Source organism: Dreissena polymorpha, chromosome 8 (genome assembly GCF_020536995.1).
Source record: "Dreissena polymorpha isolate Duluth1 chromosome 8, UMN_Dpol_1.0, whole genome shotgun sequence".
In the NCBI taxonomy this organism is placed as follows: domain Eukaryota; kingdom Metazoa; phylum Mollusca; class Bivalvia; order Myida; family Dreissenidae; genus Dreissena; species Dreissena polymorpha.
The window spans coordinates 43,056,643-43,074,145 of NC_068362.1; the positions used below are offsets into that span (position 1 = coordinate 43,056,643).

The 17,503-nt window shown below is 35.1% G+C and overlaps 1 protein-coding gene across 1 annotated transcript in view; it reads left to right on the forward strand.

The window, feature by feature from the left end:
• LOC127841696 (E3 ubiquitin-protein ligase TRIM56-like) overlaps positions 1-17,503 on the forward strand; it is a 30,542-nt gene that overhangs the window by 4,720 nt on the left and 8,319 nt on the right. Inside the window, exons 2-3 of the mRNA XM_052370758.1 lie at positions 10,131-10,489; positions 12,011-12,069. Coding sequence (XP_052226718.1) covers positions 10,131-10,480 — 350 coding nt within the window. The 3' untranslated portion in view covers positions 10,481-10,489; positions 12,011-12,069. The remainder of the gene's footprint in view (positions 1-10,130; positions 10,490-12,010; positions 12,070-17,503) is intronic.

Below are 17,503 nucleotides of genomic sequence, written 5' to 3' on the forward strand. Positions count from 1 at the left end.
TGTTTAAAGGAAAGTGTAAGAAAATTTGACCTCTTTCCAAATGGGTTGACTTGAAAGTATTCTCTCTTGAAAAGCAAGGGCAGGAATTAAGAATTCTGCATTTTAAGCATTTTATTTATCATAATTTATTATATCTGTAAGTGGCAATAAGACCTAGAACTGCAGTTTATACATTTAAAGTTTTAAGCATTGTGACAAAGAAACAATCATCTACTATTCTACATGTACATGTAGGTTACGGTAGTTAATTTACTCAGAACTTGATATAAATGTCCAATAGTATGATCGCACAATGGTGGCAGTTTCAAATTAGCAGGTTACCGGTAACCATAAATAGTGATCAAGAAATTAACTACATGTTTATTAATTGTACACATGTAAACAGCATAATCCTAGACACTGGCCCTGATAGCCAGGGGTAAAAGATTCGAGTTCCGGATTGGCTGTACTTTTGTCCCATCCTGCAACATTTGTTGTCCAATGTGGGACCATGGCACAATCCATTCTCAACAAAACCTGTTCATGGTTTGAATGGATCCGGTTTACAATGATCCCCGTGACTTGAATTCTCGAAAAAATTCCAGCTTGGCAGAAGAGAATGTTAGTGCACGAACTTAGTGATTGTCACTAAACAGAAGATGTTTTTTGGCATATCATTAGCTCAATCAGAAAATCAAGGGGTCCCTGGTTAAAATCCCGGACTGGCTGCACAATTTTCTCATCCTGTGTCATCAAAACATAAAATACCATAGTATATTTAAAATGCACAGTATGTATTATGCTTGAGCATTAATTATGTGTATAATTTTTACCACAGGAGTTTGAAATTCTATACATATATATATATACTCTTGTGGCCAAATAATAAAAATAGACCCCTATATAGTAAGTCTATATACTATATTAGTATATAGGGGTCTAGTTTTTTTTTTATTTAGCCATTAGATTATTAGCTTCATGGAGAGAATTTCAAACTCCTGTGATTTTTACTGAAAAGCATTAAAAGCAAAATATTGAACAAGCACAGAAGTAACATTTTAAAGTAATTAATGGTGCTTGGTAAGCATTAAAGGGGCCTTTTCACAGATTTTGGCATGTTTTGAAGTTTGTCATTTAAAGCTTTATATTGATATATTGATAAATGTAAACATATTGGATCTAAAAAGCTCCAGTAAAAAATATAGAATAAAATTTAAAAAAAGGGAAAAAAAAGTAGCCCGCAGCAGGGCTCGAACCAGTGACCCCGGAGTCCTGGAGTAAAAACCAATTAGACCGCTCGGCCATCCTGCCAAGTATACAGGGTAGACATTATTATCTATCTATCCAAATTGCAAACTTACGATATGTTCCCATAATTAGCTATTTCATTTGATTACATATTTAACATAAACATACACGAAACTTTCAATGTGTTTGTAGATTAACACTTGCTTTTCATCACCATTTCAGCCTTTGTTTACATTTTAGTGGAGTGATGCTATCTGCGTAAATGAGCATGAAAATTGTTCTCATAATTGTTATTAAATATCTCGATAAATTAACAATAAATGCAGTTTTTAAAGGTAACTACTTAAAATATTATGCTTGGTGTCCTAGATTTCCATGAAAGAGCGTAAAATTACTTCGATGTGTTTCGCCAAGATTTCTGGAATTTATTCAGCCCGCTGCAGAGATGTTGTATGTTGAGGCACGAACAACAACTCTGCTAGGAGAATGTCTTTCTAGATCAAATTGTTTGTGCCTCCCAAAAAGAGTTAATTTATTAAGTAAGTGCCTTATTCGTCTGCTTGCTTTAAGATTCTGATTTCATTTCCAGTCGGTTAATATTAATGCTTTTTACTGATAATGATTAAATCACGTGAAATTAAATTGCTTGGATTATTTTTAATGAATATTTTCGATGAGTGTCTCCTTAATTTTTGTTCTTCATATATATAGTAAAACCATCAATAGAGATACAATAAAAATTAGGAATAGTTGTGGTAAAAGTGGAAAATTCTAAAAATGAGCAATATCTCTGTATCCCATAATTTTTAGAAATGTCTGCAAAATTATGTAATTAGATATATGCTCGTTTATAATGAACCAAAAAAGTTTCCAACAGTTTTTTTTACAGATACCTGAAGTGTTTCATTTTGACATCAAAGAAAAATACTTATAAATTCATATGGACACAGTAACAATAAAAACTATTTTCATATTATTCTTCAAGTCTTTGTTGGTTCATTATATAAACACATGGCCAATTGTTTAGTTTTAATCAATTGGGAAATAAATATGGACTGTTGTGATAAATATATCAATCTATACTTATATGGCCTGTGATATATGTGATTTGAAAGTATATGTTACTGTCACATGTGACTGTTCATAGCACTCAAAGAACAACAATACAATGAAAAGATACAACTCATTCAAAATTAACAAATGTTTTATTTATCAATACAGTACTTGCAATGAAGAGGTTTTTTTCATTATGTTGCATCACAATTCAAATAATTTGTTTATTATGTCATTGAAACTCATCAACAGGTCAACTTTTTTTACGCCTTCTCAATCTTAACAGTTTTCAGTTTTTCAGAACATAACTCGTAGGCACCAAATTCAATCGATGTCAAAAACAAAGAATTAAAAATAACGAAAGTTGGCAAGCCAGTATAAAACATGATTGTATCGTCTTAGGCATTAACATATTTGATGGCTTTTTCTGATTTTTAGCTCCATTGGCCAAAGGCCAGCGGAGCTTATATCATGGTCCTGTGTCTGTCGTGCGTCCATCCGTGTGCTTACTTTTCCTTCAAACACCTTATTCTCCTAAACTACTGGTCCAATTCTGATGAAATTTCTCAGGAATGTTCCTGGGGTAAACCTCTTTCAAATTTGTTCAAATTATGCCCCTGGGGTAAAATTTGACCCTGCCCAGGGGGTCACAAAATAAAAAAAATCATATAAGGCCTATTTTGTAAAAACTTTCAAACTCTTCTCGTCCATAACTATTGGGCATAGGGCTATCAAATTCAGTATGTAGAGACATCTAATAGTCCTCTATCAAATTTGTTCAAATTATGCCCCTGGGGACAAATTTGACCCTTCCCCAGGGGTCACAACATTGAACATATGCTTATATAGGGTCTATTTTGTGAAAACTTAAAAAATCTTCTCGTCCATAGCCATTGGGCCTGTAGGGCTACCAAATTCGGTATGTAGTGGCATCTTATAGTACTCTACCAAGTTTGTTCAAATTATGCCCCTGGGGTCAAGTTTGACCCTGCTCCGTGGGTCACACAATTGAACATATGCTTATATAAGGCCTTTTGTGGGATTTTTTTTTTAATCTTCTTGTCCATTACCGTATGGCATAGGGCTACCAAATTTGGTATGTAGTGACATAAAATAGTTCTCTTCTTAGTTTGTTCAATATGCCCCTGGGGTAAAATTTAAAACTGCCCCGGGGGTCACAAAATTGAATATATGCTTATAAAGGGCTTTTATCCCATCATCAGACGTGCATTGTCGAAATAAACCACTGTGAAATAAATTTACCTTTATTTCAGCAGTGCTGAAATATAGCTGTCACGCGCGGCGAAGAATGTTCATATTACTCGGAATCAACTATAAAGTAATCATTTTTAGTAAAATCGAACCAGATTCAACAAAACAAACAATTTGATACCAAGATGTAATATAGTTTTTACACATAATGCAACTCAAAAAGCAAATAAACATTATTTACAAATATTAAGTGCGCATACTCGTGACGTCATTATTAATACGTCATACGACACAATGCATGTTGTTTCACGCTAAAGATGCAGTTGTTTAGTGTCTTTTTTTTCATTAGTTTTTAATGTATTAGGCTCGACACGATTAAAATAATGAAACAATGTTTGCTTAAAATATCTTTGGGATTTTCCGTCTAGTTCGATTTTCCTATTCTATGTTTAAAGAAATAATTTACGACTAAGAAAATTGATGGGATAAATCGAATACTAGGTCGGTGCCGAATAAAGCAAAGTTTATCTTGCTCGGCACGAAAATCTGAATCACTCGCCAAGGCTCGTGGTTCAGATTTTCTAAGCCTCGCAAAATAAACTTTGCTTTATTCGGCACCGACCTAGTATTCTCTATGTCAATAACCATTGGGCCTAGGGCTACCAAATTTGGTATGTAGTGACATCTTATAGTCCTCTACCAAGTTTGTTTATATTATGCCCCTGGGGTCAAATTTGACCCTGCCCTGGGGGTCACAAAATTGAACATACGCTTATATGGAGTCTATTTTGTGAAAACTTTAAAAATCTTCTTGTCCATAAACATTGGGCCTAGGGCTATCAAATTAGGTATGTAGTGACATCTTATAGTTGTCTACCAAGTTTGTTCAAATTTTGTTCCTTGGGTCAAATTTGACCCTGCCCCGGGGTCACAAAGTTGAACATATGCTTATATAAGGTCTATTTTGTGAAAACTTAAAAAAATCTTCTTGTCCATAACCATCTGGTCTGGGGCTGTCAAATTTGGTATGTAGTGACATCTAACAGTCCTCTATTTTCGAATTTGATCTTGCCCCGGGGGTCACAAAATTGAACATATGCTTATATAATGCCTATTTTGTGAAAACTTAAAAAAAAATTGTCCATAATCATTAGGCCTTAAGGGCTACACAATTTGGTATGTAGTGACATTGTATAGTCCTCTATTTAGTTTGTTGAAACTATGCCCCAGGGGTCAAATTTGACCCGGCCCTGGGGGCCACAAAATCGATTATATGCTTATATAGTGCCTATTTTGTGAACGCTTTAAAAATCTTCTTGTCCTTTAACCATAAGGCTGTGACACTTCTACCCTTATGTGAATATATTAGTGTTCAAAGGTTCGTTTTAGTCGCATTGTGTAATCTTTTGTTTTGAAATGAATTTTCCAGGTTCGTTTAACTACTCGTTAGTTTGCGAAAGAAAGCAACAAGTCTTTTTATAGCATATATAGTCTTTTTATTCTTTTTTAAATGTTTGTATATGTTGTATTGTAAATGTATATTATTCTTATTTGTATTGTAAATGTATGTAATTCTTATTAAGAAATTGAACAAGATCAAAACAAGAAAGAAACAAGATTATCCAACACAAATATAATCCGTCCAGAAAGTAAATGTCCGTCTCTCCTGCACTTACCATAAAGCCGTAAAATTATAATGTTTACTGTGCGAGTTGCTATCAATAATGGCTCGATTTGTTTTAAAAATACCCCTCTTTTATACTAATGCTTATACATGTATGAATGCTTATATGAACGGTCATGTTCCAGAAAACGTGATCTCAGCAAGTAAACAAAACTTTCCATCACCCTGTCAAATTGGAGTATTTTTTCCTAACCCCAGTAAACAAGCAGTTCGTGACCGTTTTAACATCGGTCTGACCGCCAAATAACCAAGGCTTAAGAGCATCCCTACATGTATGATAGTTCCAATTGATTTCAGTCAGCTTACTAGGACAAAAGTGTTACAAGGCATAGGGCTACCAAATTCGGTATGTAGTGACATCTAATAGTTCTCTACCAAGGTTGTTCAAATTATGCCCCTTGGGTCAAATTTGACCCTGCGCGCAGGGTCACAAAACTGAACATACACTAATGGGGCCTATTTTGTGAAAACTTTAAAAATCTTCTTGTCTATAACCATTGGGCCTAGGGCTACCAAATTTGGTATGTATAGACATCTAATAAACTTCTACCAGTCAGTTGTTCAAATAATGCCTCTGGGTCAACTTCGACCGTGCACCTGGGAATCACAAAATTGAATAAACGCTTAAAAAGCGCCTATTTTGTGAAATCTTAAAAAAAATCTTCTTGTCAAAAACCATTCGGACTATTGCTACCAAATATGGTATGCAGTAACATCATTCTTATAGTCCTCTTATACCAAGTTTGTTCAAATTATGCCCTTTGGGTCAAATTTGACCCGCGGGTCACAAAATTGAACATTATATACGCTCATATCTTGCTTATTTTGTGAAAACTTTTAATATATTATTGTCCTAAACTCTAGGACCTAGGGCTACTACATTTTGCATGTCGTGAGATATAGTAGTCCTCTACAAAGTGTGCTCAAATTATGCCCCTGAGGTTAAATTTGACCCAGCCCAGAGGGTCACAAAAGTGTACATGTGCTTAAATAGGGCCTATATTTAAGTATTTGCACATGCCAAGAATATTTGTTTCAGCAGTGGAGTGATACACGGCTACATGTATCATGGCCCTCTTGTTTGTTATTTGTGGAGATTTCATGCATGTCAGGAGATGCCTGGCCACCGACACTTTCAAAGCTGCCATCACCGACACTGGTGTCATCAGCATGTGACCTGGCATAAATGAAATACATAAATCTTATATATATATATTTATTTATTTATATATTGTATCGTTTAATCTTGTTGTGGCATTGTAGATATGGTGCCTGCCTAGCCATTGGAAGGCCACACGTTTGATCCCTACTTGGGGAGGGTTCTCATGATCTTTACAAAAACACTATGTACTGGTTCGTCCCAGAAAACAGACTTGAGAGTATCTCAACAAGCCTAAGGCTTTGGATGCAGTCTAGCTAAAATGAATAAGTTTATTATTATACATACATCAATCTCAATGTTTATTTGAATGGTTTTCAATAAAGTTAATATTAATTTCCTAGTCCTACCACTTAAAGTATGTTATGTTTTGTTCTCACTTAAACAATTCACGTCCATATTAAAAAAATGGTTGTTAATCTTAAGAATCTTTGAACTAGAGGCATGTTACTGTTGAGTTAAAATTATTTCTACATAAATATATACATAAATGCACAACCCTATAAAGAATAAATAGCCATTTTTGGAGACGACATATATTGATATCATTACCCATGAAATCATTCAATCTGATCCCTGGAATTACTCTAACTCTGTGGACCTCAAGAGTCATCATGACTGATAAGCACTTTCAAACACCTATAAAAAAAAGTAATAGCAACATATAAATGCATGTTTCTTTTTAATAAATACAACAACAAACAAATATACTGATTAAATGCAAATAACAATACAATTTATATTCAAAGGAGGTACTTCATACTCAAATTCAAATAACCAAGTGCCTCAGTGATAAGCTAGAAATAGGTTTGATGTTTTGAAATGTTATTGAATAATATTGCTACATATGTGTATGAATATGCATGATTTGAGTGTCATATAACATACATTTTTTAACTGCTGTTGTTTTTTGCACTATTTTCTAATGAAAAGTTTTAGTAAAAATGCGTGGTCTATAATTAATTAATTTTGATTGCATATATTATTATGCCCCCCTTTGAAGAAGAGGGGGGTATATTGTTTTGCACATGTTGGTCGGTCTGTCCGTCAGATGGTTTCTGGATGATAACTCAAGAACGCTTAGGCCTAGGATCATGAAACTTTATAGGTACATTGATCATGACTGGCAGATGACCCCTATTGATTTTCAGGTCACTTGGTCAAAGTTCAAGGTCACAGTGACTCGAAACAGTAAAATAGTGTAAGGATGATAACTCAAGAATGCTTATGCCTAGGATCATGAAACTTCACAGGTACAGTAATAATGACTGGCATATAATATCTATTGATTTTCAGCTCACTAGGTCAAAGGTCAAGGTCACAGTGACTTGAAATAGTAAAATGGTTTCCGGACGATAACTCAAGAACACTTACGCCTAGGATCATTACACTTCATAGGTACATTGATAATGACTGGCAGATGACCCCTATTAATTTTCAGGTCACTAGATCAAAGGTCAAGGTCACAGTGACTCAGTTAAATGGTTTCCTGATGATAACTCAAGAATAATTAACCTAGGATCATGACACTTCATAGGTATATTGATCATGACTGGCAGATGACCCCTATTAATTTTCAGGTCACTAGGTCAAAGGTCAAGGTCACAGTGACAAAAAACGTATTCACACAAGGGCTGCCACTACAAATGACAGCCCATATGGGGGGCATGCATTTTTTTCCAAACAGCCCTTGTTTATATTATATTCACATACTGTGAAAAACATGAGATGCATAAATAATTTAAAACGGGTTGAAAGGCTAAAACGGCAATTCATCACCTTTATCAGAGATTTACATGTCTTTACTTTCTAGATTGAAATGATCTTTTGCCCGTGGTATTTTGTTGGTACCTTGTTCCTGTTCATAGCGTTTGGACCATTTCTATCCACCAATGATTAGAGCATTCCCTGGTGTATCTGCAACATCAATATATGTAAAAGGGTTTAATTAAATACCGAAAAAATTAAATAAAATTATTAACAGCCAGCACACCTTAAATTTGCCATAGTGATAAATGAAAAATGCTAGTTTGTGTGTAACATGGCCGCAAATTTAATATGTTACAGTGGGGCAGGTTGTTGGTGTTGTATCTACTGTAAGTAAACCAAGCAATATAGATTGAAAAAATAGTTCAATGTTGTATTAATAAGAACACGTTTTTCATTATAAATGGAATTTAATTTTATTATAATACAATTTTGGGCATTCATGGAATAGAAGAAATGATTGTTGGTATTTACATTGGTCTGTTCTGGTAACATAAATATGCAATGACAGTCTGCTCAAATTAATAATTCAAGTTTGAGATTAGCAAAGCATGGTGTAAAATGTCAACACATTAGGCCATATTAAATTAATTTTTTTTAACGATTAATACTAAATAAATTATGTTTATAATAATAATGCTTGCCATCTACATGGTGTAATACTCCTACAAATACGATATTTATGTACATCAACAAATAAGATATCAATACACTAATGATACCTACCCGTTTGGCGTCGCATCTTGCCTGCTTATAGCTCTAAACCATGCGGTTTTCGTGGCATGATTTCTAGGCATTTTGTGCAGCGTTACATGCTTGCCATATATGCCAAATTGTCCCACATCAAGCCTTTACCTTGCCAGTTTGGAAAAAATAATATAATTTATAGTTATATACTTTGTAAGGTTATTTTAAAATAAAGTTCATATATAATAAGCATTAGACACTTCTTTCTTAAAAAAAAAAAAGACATCAATGGAAATTGGGATTTTTTTTTGTTCAATATTGGTTTGGAATTGGGTACCTTTTAGGGCAATTTTTACATAGCAGAAACCCTCTGATATTATATAAAGTAATTGTTCAATAATGTATATGTGCCATTTTATTGCTACAGTAGACAAAATAATACATGTTTTCAGAATTATTGATTTATAAACATGAGTAATGAAGTACATGTATTTTGACTGTCACTACATGGCATGTCTATAAATAGAAACTGAGTTCCTGGGAAAGAGACACTTTCTGACCTTGTTTGCATTTGTGTGGTTGTCAGATTACTGTACAGTGCAATATATTTTATAAATAAACAAATAACAAATTATATAAAATAGATACTCTTTAAATAGCTATAGTTGGATTTTAAGAAGTTTTCAAACGTATGTATGCAATTAATTGAGGAATTTCAAAACATTGTATAAATAAGTACTCTTAAAAATTTAAGTGGTTGGATTGTAAAAAGTGTTCAAAGGTAGGTAATAATTTTAATAATTAATTTTAGCATTATGCGGTTGTTATTGGTTTTGTGAGAAAATAGATGAAAACGCATCAATATTTCTTGTTTGAAGTATTATTTTTCTTGATATAGAAAATTAAACACTTTAAAAATACAAATTAAGTCGTATATATTGCACATGTATGAAGTATTAGTACATTGTTATCACATGGGTACCTGTGTAAGAAATCAATTATTGCTGTGTATAGTAACATTCATAATGTACCAATGTTGATTGAACTGTGCGATTGTTTTCTATTGTGTAATTGTTTCCATCTGTGTAATTTTGCAACTCTTCATTTCTAACTCACCACAGTCACATTTCAACATGGTAAACTTCTACACAATAACACTGATACTGAAGTTTATTGTCGCACTTAACTATTATTTTTTTATTGGAATGTATGCATATATTTTAGATGTGTAAAGGCCTATTCATAACAACATATGCGTAATACAATATCACTGCAGTATGTTTAATAAGATTATTTAACATTTACAGTAATTCAATATCTTGATGTTGCTCTGTTTTGCAGTATGGAAGTGTGCTGTGAGTCCCACAGGGGACAGGCTGTACATCATCAGCTGGGACCAGCGCAAGCTTCTCACCCTGGCCAGGGATGGCACACTCCTGGCTACATACACAGACCCAGCACTAAGTGGCCCACGTGGTCTACATGTGACCCCTGCAGGCCAGGTGCTGGTCTGTGATTACCTGTCCTACACTGTACTACAGGTGGACAGGGAGGGAGAGAGTAAGCTGGCTAATCTTGCTACACTGGAGGATGGAGTGAGTTACCCATGGTCAGTCTGCTACAGCAGCACCACATCATCCATCATTGTGGGACTGTGGGACGACAACATCCTGGTGTTCAGAGTGGAATAGTGTGTACACGTATGTATTAGTTGTTGTAATTAGTGATTAGTATTTCAATGACAATGTGTTGGTTAGCATAGGAACATAGTAGTGTGTGATGTTACAATACAACATTAAGTGTGTAGTGAAAGATACACATAATTTATGTGCACATATTGTTATCTGATTATACAATGTGAGGGTTTTTGTTGGAACATAAGATCTAATGCATATTATGTTATGTTGTCAAAACGTTTGTGTCATTATGGTCCTAAAATTTAGTTCTTGTAAACTTTGCCTGAAAAAACAAAGCATTTCAACTGAAAATTTAATATTTGTACATAGATGCACATGTACATAGCAACTGAGGCTATTTTTAGACTTTCATTTTTATAAAAACCATGCCATGTAAGAAATGTATATGGATGAATACTTTTTTTATAAAATATGAAATTTTTTAAGTAATATTTGGAGGAGTATATATTGATATTGTACGCAATGTTTACAGAAAGGTAACACTTGATGTGAGATTTATTAATTTTCCAAGTTTTATGCTGTTGAACATTTGTTTTTGATTTTCATTACATTTATATAAACATGTGTGTGTTAGTTACATTTTTAGTAAGGCTGTTTTGGGGTAAAACCCGAGCTATTGTCAAAGCCAGCTCGTCCGCCGTCCGACGTAGGCGCTAAAACCTTAACATTGGCTCTAAAATTAAAGTGCTTCCACCTACAACTTTGAAACTTCATATGTAGATGCACCTTGATGAGTTATACACGCCACACCCATTTTTTGGGTCACTAGGTCAAAGGTCAAGGTCACTTTGAAATCTAATATCAAACTTTAGCATAGTCTCTAAAATTAAAGTGCTTCCACCTTCAACTTTGAAACTTTATATGTGGTTGCACCTTGATGAGTTCTACATGCCACACCCATTTTTGGGCCACTATGTCAAAGGTCAAGGTCACTGTGACCTCTAATATAAAACTTAAACAAAAACCTTAACATTTCCTTTAAAATCAAAGTGCTTCCACCTACCACTTTGAAACTTCGTATGTAGATGAACCTTGATGAGTTCTACACGCCACACCAATTTTTGGGTCACTACGTCAAAGGTCAAGGTCACTGTAACCTCTAATATCAAACTTTAACATAGGCTCTAAAATCAAAGTGCTTCCACCTACAACTTTCAAACTTCATATGTAGTTGCACCTTGATGAGTTATACATGCCACACCCATTTTGAGTCACTAGGTCAAAGGTCAAGGTCACTGTGACCTCTAATATAAAACTTTAACATTAACCTTAACATTGCCTCTAAAATCAAAGTGCTTCCACCTACAACCTTGAAACTTCTTATGTAGATGCACCTTGATGACTTCTACACGCCACACCCATTTTGGGTCACTAGGTCAAGGTCACTGTGACCTCTAAAAAAATAAATTCTTACAAGCTTTCGCAGCCGAGAGTGACACCCCTTATTCTGTGCTCTTGTTTATAAATATGTTTGAGTCCTAAATATACATGCAAGAAATACATCAAGCTATTCTGCTGCTACAGTGCTGCAGGACAACGATGCTGAGGATGTGGTGGACAAGAATGACCTGAATACGCAGAAGGTAACATAGACCCTTTGTCAGACCTTTTCTTTGTCATTTTTGGGAAAATGCCATTGTGGTTTTTGAATATTTTCCTGTGAAAAGTCAATTGATTTGGGAAAAACTAATTTAATATCATTCTTTTTAATATATCAAATTATACGAATAAAATTATTTTATGATAGTTATATACTTTGTTAGATCTAATTGAAATATGATTGAGATATAATAATTATAATGCATAAAAATGGGAACATCACGTAAGGTGATATACGTGTTTTTAGTTGAAAAAACGCCCTGATTGGACGTTTTTTATCAGATCTTTACACAGTAACATATATGCCAAAATTTGACAACAAATGGTGAATGTTTGTGTTTCTTGGAAATTTAGATCACTTTTGTCGTAAATATTTATCAGAATGTCCTTTTAATAATGGAATATACGGGATTATCGGGTAATGAGTAGCAACTGTAAAAGTAGTTAGTTGGCAGTAATAGATAAAAAGTGTGGTTTCATACGGATGTATTAAGGAATCGATTGAGAAGCGATTATGCGTATCTATGCGGGAAAGGTTTAAAACAATTTTTGTTAAATCTCGTTATTTTTGACTTTATTGCTGTTTTTTCTTGAAGAGTCATAACGCACCGTCATAACATCATTTCACATCTTAAAAAAAAAACAACCCACATATGTAGGGTGCAGCCCCCCCCCCATGGCTCCTTGGACGTCTGAAAAAATTCCTGTTGAAAGCACTATAATTATAATAAGGCACTTATTTAAAAACAAATAAAATGCTTTGGGTATGGGTCTGTTTTACAGACCCATAAATACACCAGGAACGCGCTGTCTTGTGTATTTTCTGTTTATTAAGAATGCAAAAAGATGAGGTGGTAAAGAACAGAATGAATTTACATATGGTAAAATATCCTCTTTAATTGTTTCTATATTTACATATGGTAAAATATCCTCTTTAATTGTTTGTATATTACATATGGTAAAATATCCTCTTAAATTGTTTGTATATTGCATATGGTAAAATATCCTCTTAAATTGTTTGTATATTGCAAAACCATTGATATTCCTCCTCATGAAATTTTGGTGGTACAAAAGTATTTCATGGACATATAATTAGTTAATGTGTGGATTACTCAGTTTGGAAAAGTAAACAAGGAATTTGTGTCAGTTCATTTGCAGTGTGTTTGTGATAAATTTGTGGATCGGTAAAACCTTAAAATGAACAAAAAATAGCCTCAAACGCATAATAAAGGTTTTACAGTGTTACCTCTGTATTAAAAATGCTTAATATGAAGTGGACAAGAATATGATATGATTTCATAGAAGGTAAAATTGCGTCCTTTCTTTTATGTATCGTGTTTACAGCACGACTTCATTAACTTGAGGATCAATAACTCAAAACATTCTTTAGCTTGTTGCTTTCCAACTTACCAATACAGAAACCTTAGTAACACAGCACCACAAAAATTTCAGTCATCAGTCATTCAGCCTTGAGTTTGTATCAAGTTGTGAGATATTTAGTTGTCAAATATAGGGGCCAAAATCGGCCCCATAACAAATGCTGGAACTTTCTATTTTTCCCAAACAACTTCCTTAAATTCCCAATTGAAGGTAGAGTAAAATAAATTTATCACAATACCAAGTATATCTCTCTACCCAACTTTATTAATTGAACCTTATTAAATGCAATATTGAAAACGCTTATTCTCGATTGTATAGTATTTGTAAGCAAACAACCAACAACACAAATGACCCAATTTGTGGTCAAAACACCAAGAATTTTCCCTAGCTATTAGAAGGACTCCGTCCTCATTGCAAAAACTTAAGTTAAGTCTGCTTACAGTCTGTTGTTGAGTGTTTTTTCAAGAAACATATGTGCCTCCCTCTGGGATAATGGGACTAAATGCATGTGTATAAAGTGTGGTCCCATATTAGCATGTGTAGTCTGTACAGGGACTAAATGCATGTGTGTAAAGTGTGGTCCCATATTAGCCTGTGTAGTCTGTACAGGGACTAAATGCATGTGCATAAAGTGTGGTCCCAGATTAGCATGTGTAGTCTGTACAGGGACTAAATGCATGTGTGTAATGTGTGGTCCCAGATTAGCCTGTGTAAGCTGTACAGGGACTTAATACATGTGTGTAAAGTGTGGTCCCAGATTAGCCTGTGTAGTCTGTACAGGGACTAAATGCATGTATGTAGAGTGTGGTCCCACAGTAGCCTGTGTAGTCTGTACAGGGACTAAATACATGTGTGTAAAGTGTGGTCCCACAGTAGCCTGTGTAGTCTGTACAGGGACTAAATGCATGTGTGTAAAGTGTGGTCCCAGATTAGCCTGTGTAAGCTGTACAGGGACTAAATACATGTGTGTAAAGTGTGGTCCCAGATTAACCTGTGTAGTCTGTACAGGGACTAAATGCATGTGTGTAAAGTGTGGTCCCCGATTAGCCTTTGTAGTCTGTACAGGGACTAAATGCATGTGTGTAAAGTGTGGTCCCAGATTAGCCTGTGTAAGCTGTACAGGGACTAAATGCATGTGTGTAAAGGGTGGTCCCAGATTAGCCTGTGTAGTCTGTACAGGGACTAAATGCATGTGTGTAAAGTGTGGTCCCAAATAAGCCTGTGTAGTCTGTACAGGGACTAAATGCATGTGTGTAAAGTGTGGTCCCAGATTAGCCTGTGTAAGCTTTACAGGGACTAAATGCATGTGTGTAAAGGGTGGTCCCAGATTAGCCTGTGTAGTCTGTACAGGGACTTAATACATGTGTGTAAAGTGTGGTCCCAGATTAGCCTGTGTAGTCTGTACAGGGACTAAATGCATGTGTGTAAAGTGTGGTCCCAGATTAGCCTGTGTAGTCTGTACAGGGACTAAATGCATGTGTGTAAAGTGTGGTCCCAGATTAGCCTGTGTAAGCTTTACAGGGACTAAATGCATGTGTGTAAAGTGTGGTCCCAGATTAGCCTGTGTAGTCTGTACAGGCAAATCAGGGTCGATACTTTCCGCATTTACGGAATTTTTCGTATATAGGAATTCTCTTCTTTAAAAAAAATCTGTCTAGCGGAAAGTGTTGTACCTTATTAGCCTGTGTGGCTGTACAGGCTAATCTAGGACAAAACTTAGTGCACAATTTATAAAGCCCTGTTTTCTAAGAATGAGGCTTAAAGTAAGTCCCCCTACCGTCTGTTACAATGTTGTACAAGATAATACCAGGTGAGCCTTGTTCTGGGATAATAGTGCTTAATGCATTTTAGTGCCATCTACAGAATAGCCTGTGCAGTGGGCACACAGAGTCTTATGGGATGATACTTTCCGCTTTTGAGGAAATTTTCGTTTAAAGGGAATTTGTATGCCCCCGGTATGGTGGCATATAGCAGTTGAACAGTCCGTCTGTCAGTATGTCAGTCTATCCGTCCGTCTAAAAAATAATTATCATTGGCCATAACTTTTGCAATATTGAAGATAGCAACTTGATATTTGACATGCATGTGTATCTCATGAAGCTGCACAGTTTGAGTGGTAAAATTTTAAGGTCAAGATAATACTTCAAGGCCTAGGGTCGAAAATACAAATCCAAGGAAAGTAATAAGCTTTATAGGAGATAATTATCTGACCTGCCAAATATATAAAAAAAAATTAATAAATCAAAGCAGCGCAGTAGGGGGCATTGTGTTTCTGACAAACACATCATGGTAAAAGGTCAAGGTCATCCTTCAAGGTCTAAGGTCAAAAATACAAATCCAAGGGAAGTAATAAGATTTAAAGGGAGATAATTATTATATATAATAATATGAAACCATACAACTGAAGCATAATCAAAATGACATTTTATGGTCAAGCCAAGAACAAAATGACACTTTTTGGCATACAAGTATCTTAGGTATGTTAATGTAACCTGTGAATCTACAGTCACGGTAGTGGTTTATAATTAATTAATACTAAAAATAGAGATTTGACAGAGACAATTATTTTCAAGAGAAGTAATTTATATAATTATAAATCTCAGATTATATATTTCCCTACCGAGAATTTAAGTTATTTTCACAGTTACTGTACATATTTTGTATTTTGTTTATTTATAACTTAAATGATTGATTTGTTAAAGATTTTTTATACCCCATTTCGAAGAAAAGGGGGGCATATAGTGATCGGACTGTCCGTCTGTCGGTCTGTCCGTCTTTCCGTCACACTTTGCGTTTAGGTTTCGAAAAATGCTCATAACTTCTATTTCCCTTGAGATATAACCTTCATATTTGGTATGCATGTGTATATGGACAAGGCCTTTCCATACGCACACACAATTTTACCCCTGTGACCTTGACCTTGAACTTAGGGTCCGCGTTTAGGTTTGGAAATCTGTGTTTAGGTTTCGAAAAATGCTCATAACTTCTATGTCCCTTGAGATATAACCTTCATATTTGGTATGCATGTGTATATGGACAAGGCCTTGCCATTCGCACACACAATTTTACTCCTGTGACCTTGACCTTGAACTTAGGGTCCGCGTTTAGGCTTCGAAATCTGCGTTGAGGTTTCGAAAAACGCTCATAACTTCTATGTCCCTTGAGATATAACCTTCATATTTGGTATACATGTGTTTATAGACAAGGCCTTTCCATACGCACAAAAATTTTGACCCATGTGACCTTGACCTTGAAGTTAGGGTCCGGGTTTAGGTTTCGAAATCTGCGTTTAGGTTTTGAAAAAATGCTCATAACTTCTATGTCCCTTGAGATATAACTTTTATGTTTGGTATACATGTGTATACGGGCAAGGCCTTTCCATACGCACACAAATTTTGACCCCTGGACCTTGACTTTGAACTTAGGGTCCGCGTTTAGGTTTCGAAATCTGCGTTTTGGTTTCGAAAAAAGCTCATAACTTCTATCAAGCCTTTATAGGGGGCATAAGTCATCCTATGGTGACAGCTCTTGTTTTTTAATGATATAACTATCATTTCTTTCCTGTACTAATTTGTGAATGGTTGGTTTCATTACTTACCTATGAACTTATGTACATAGATACATGATGAACTGTGGCAATGATCTCTTTGATAAACCACAGGCCTTGCTGGTCAGCGATGTCTGACTTGGTCATTTTTGACTGTCTACAGACCCCCCCCCCCACACACACACGCGGTAGGGTGGCATATAGCAGTTGAACTGTCAGTCCATCTGTCTGTCTGTCTGTCAGTCGTTGGTCTGAAAACTTTAACATTGGCCATAACTTTTGCAATATTGAAGATAGAAACTTGACATTTGGCATGATTGTGTTTCTCATGAAGCTGCACATTTTGAGTGGTGAAAGGTCAACGCCATCCTTCAATGTTGAAGGTGAATAACAAAATCCAAGGGAAGTAATAAGCTTTAAATTGAGATTATTTCTATACCTGCCACATGATAAATAGAAATTTTATTTCAAAGCGGCAAAGTAGGGGGGAT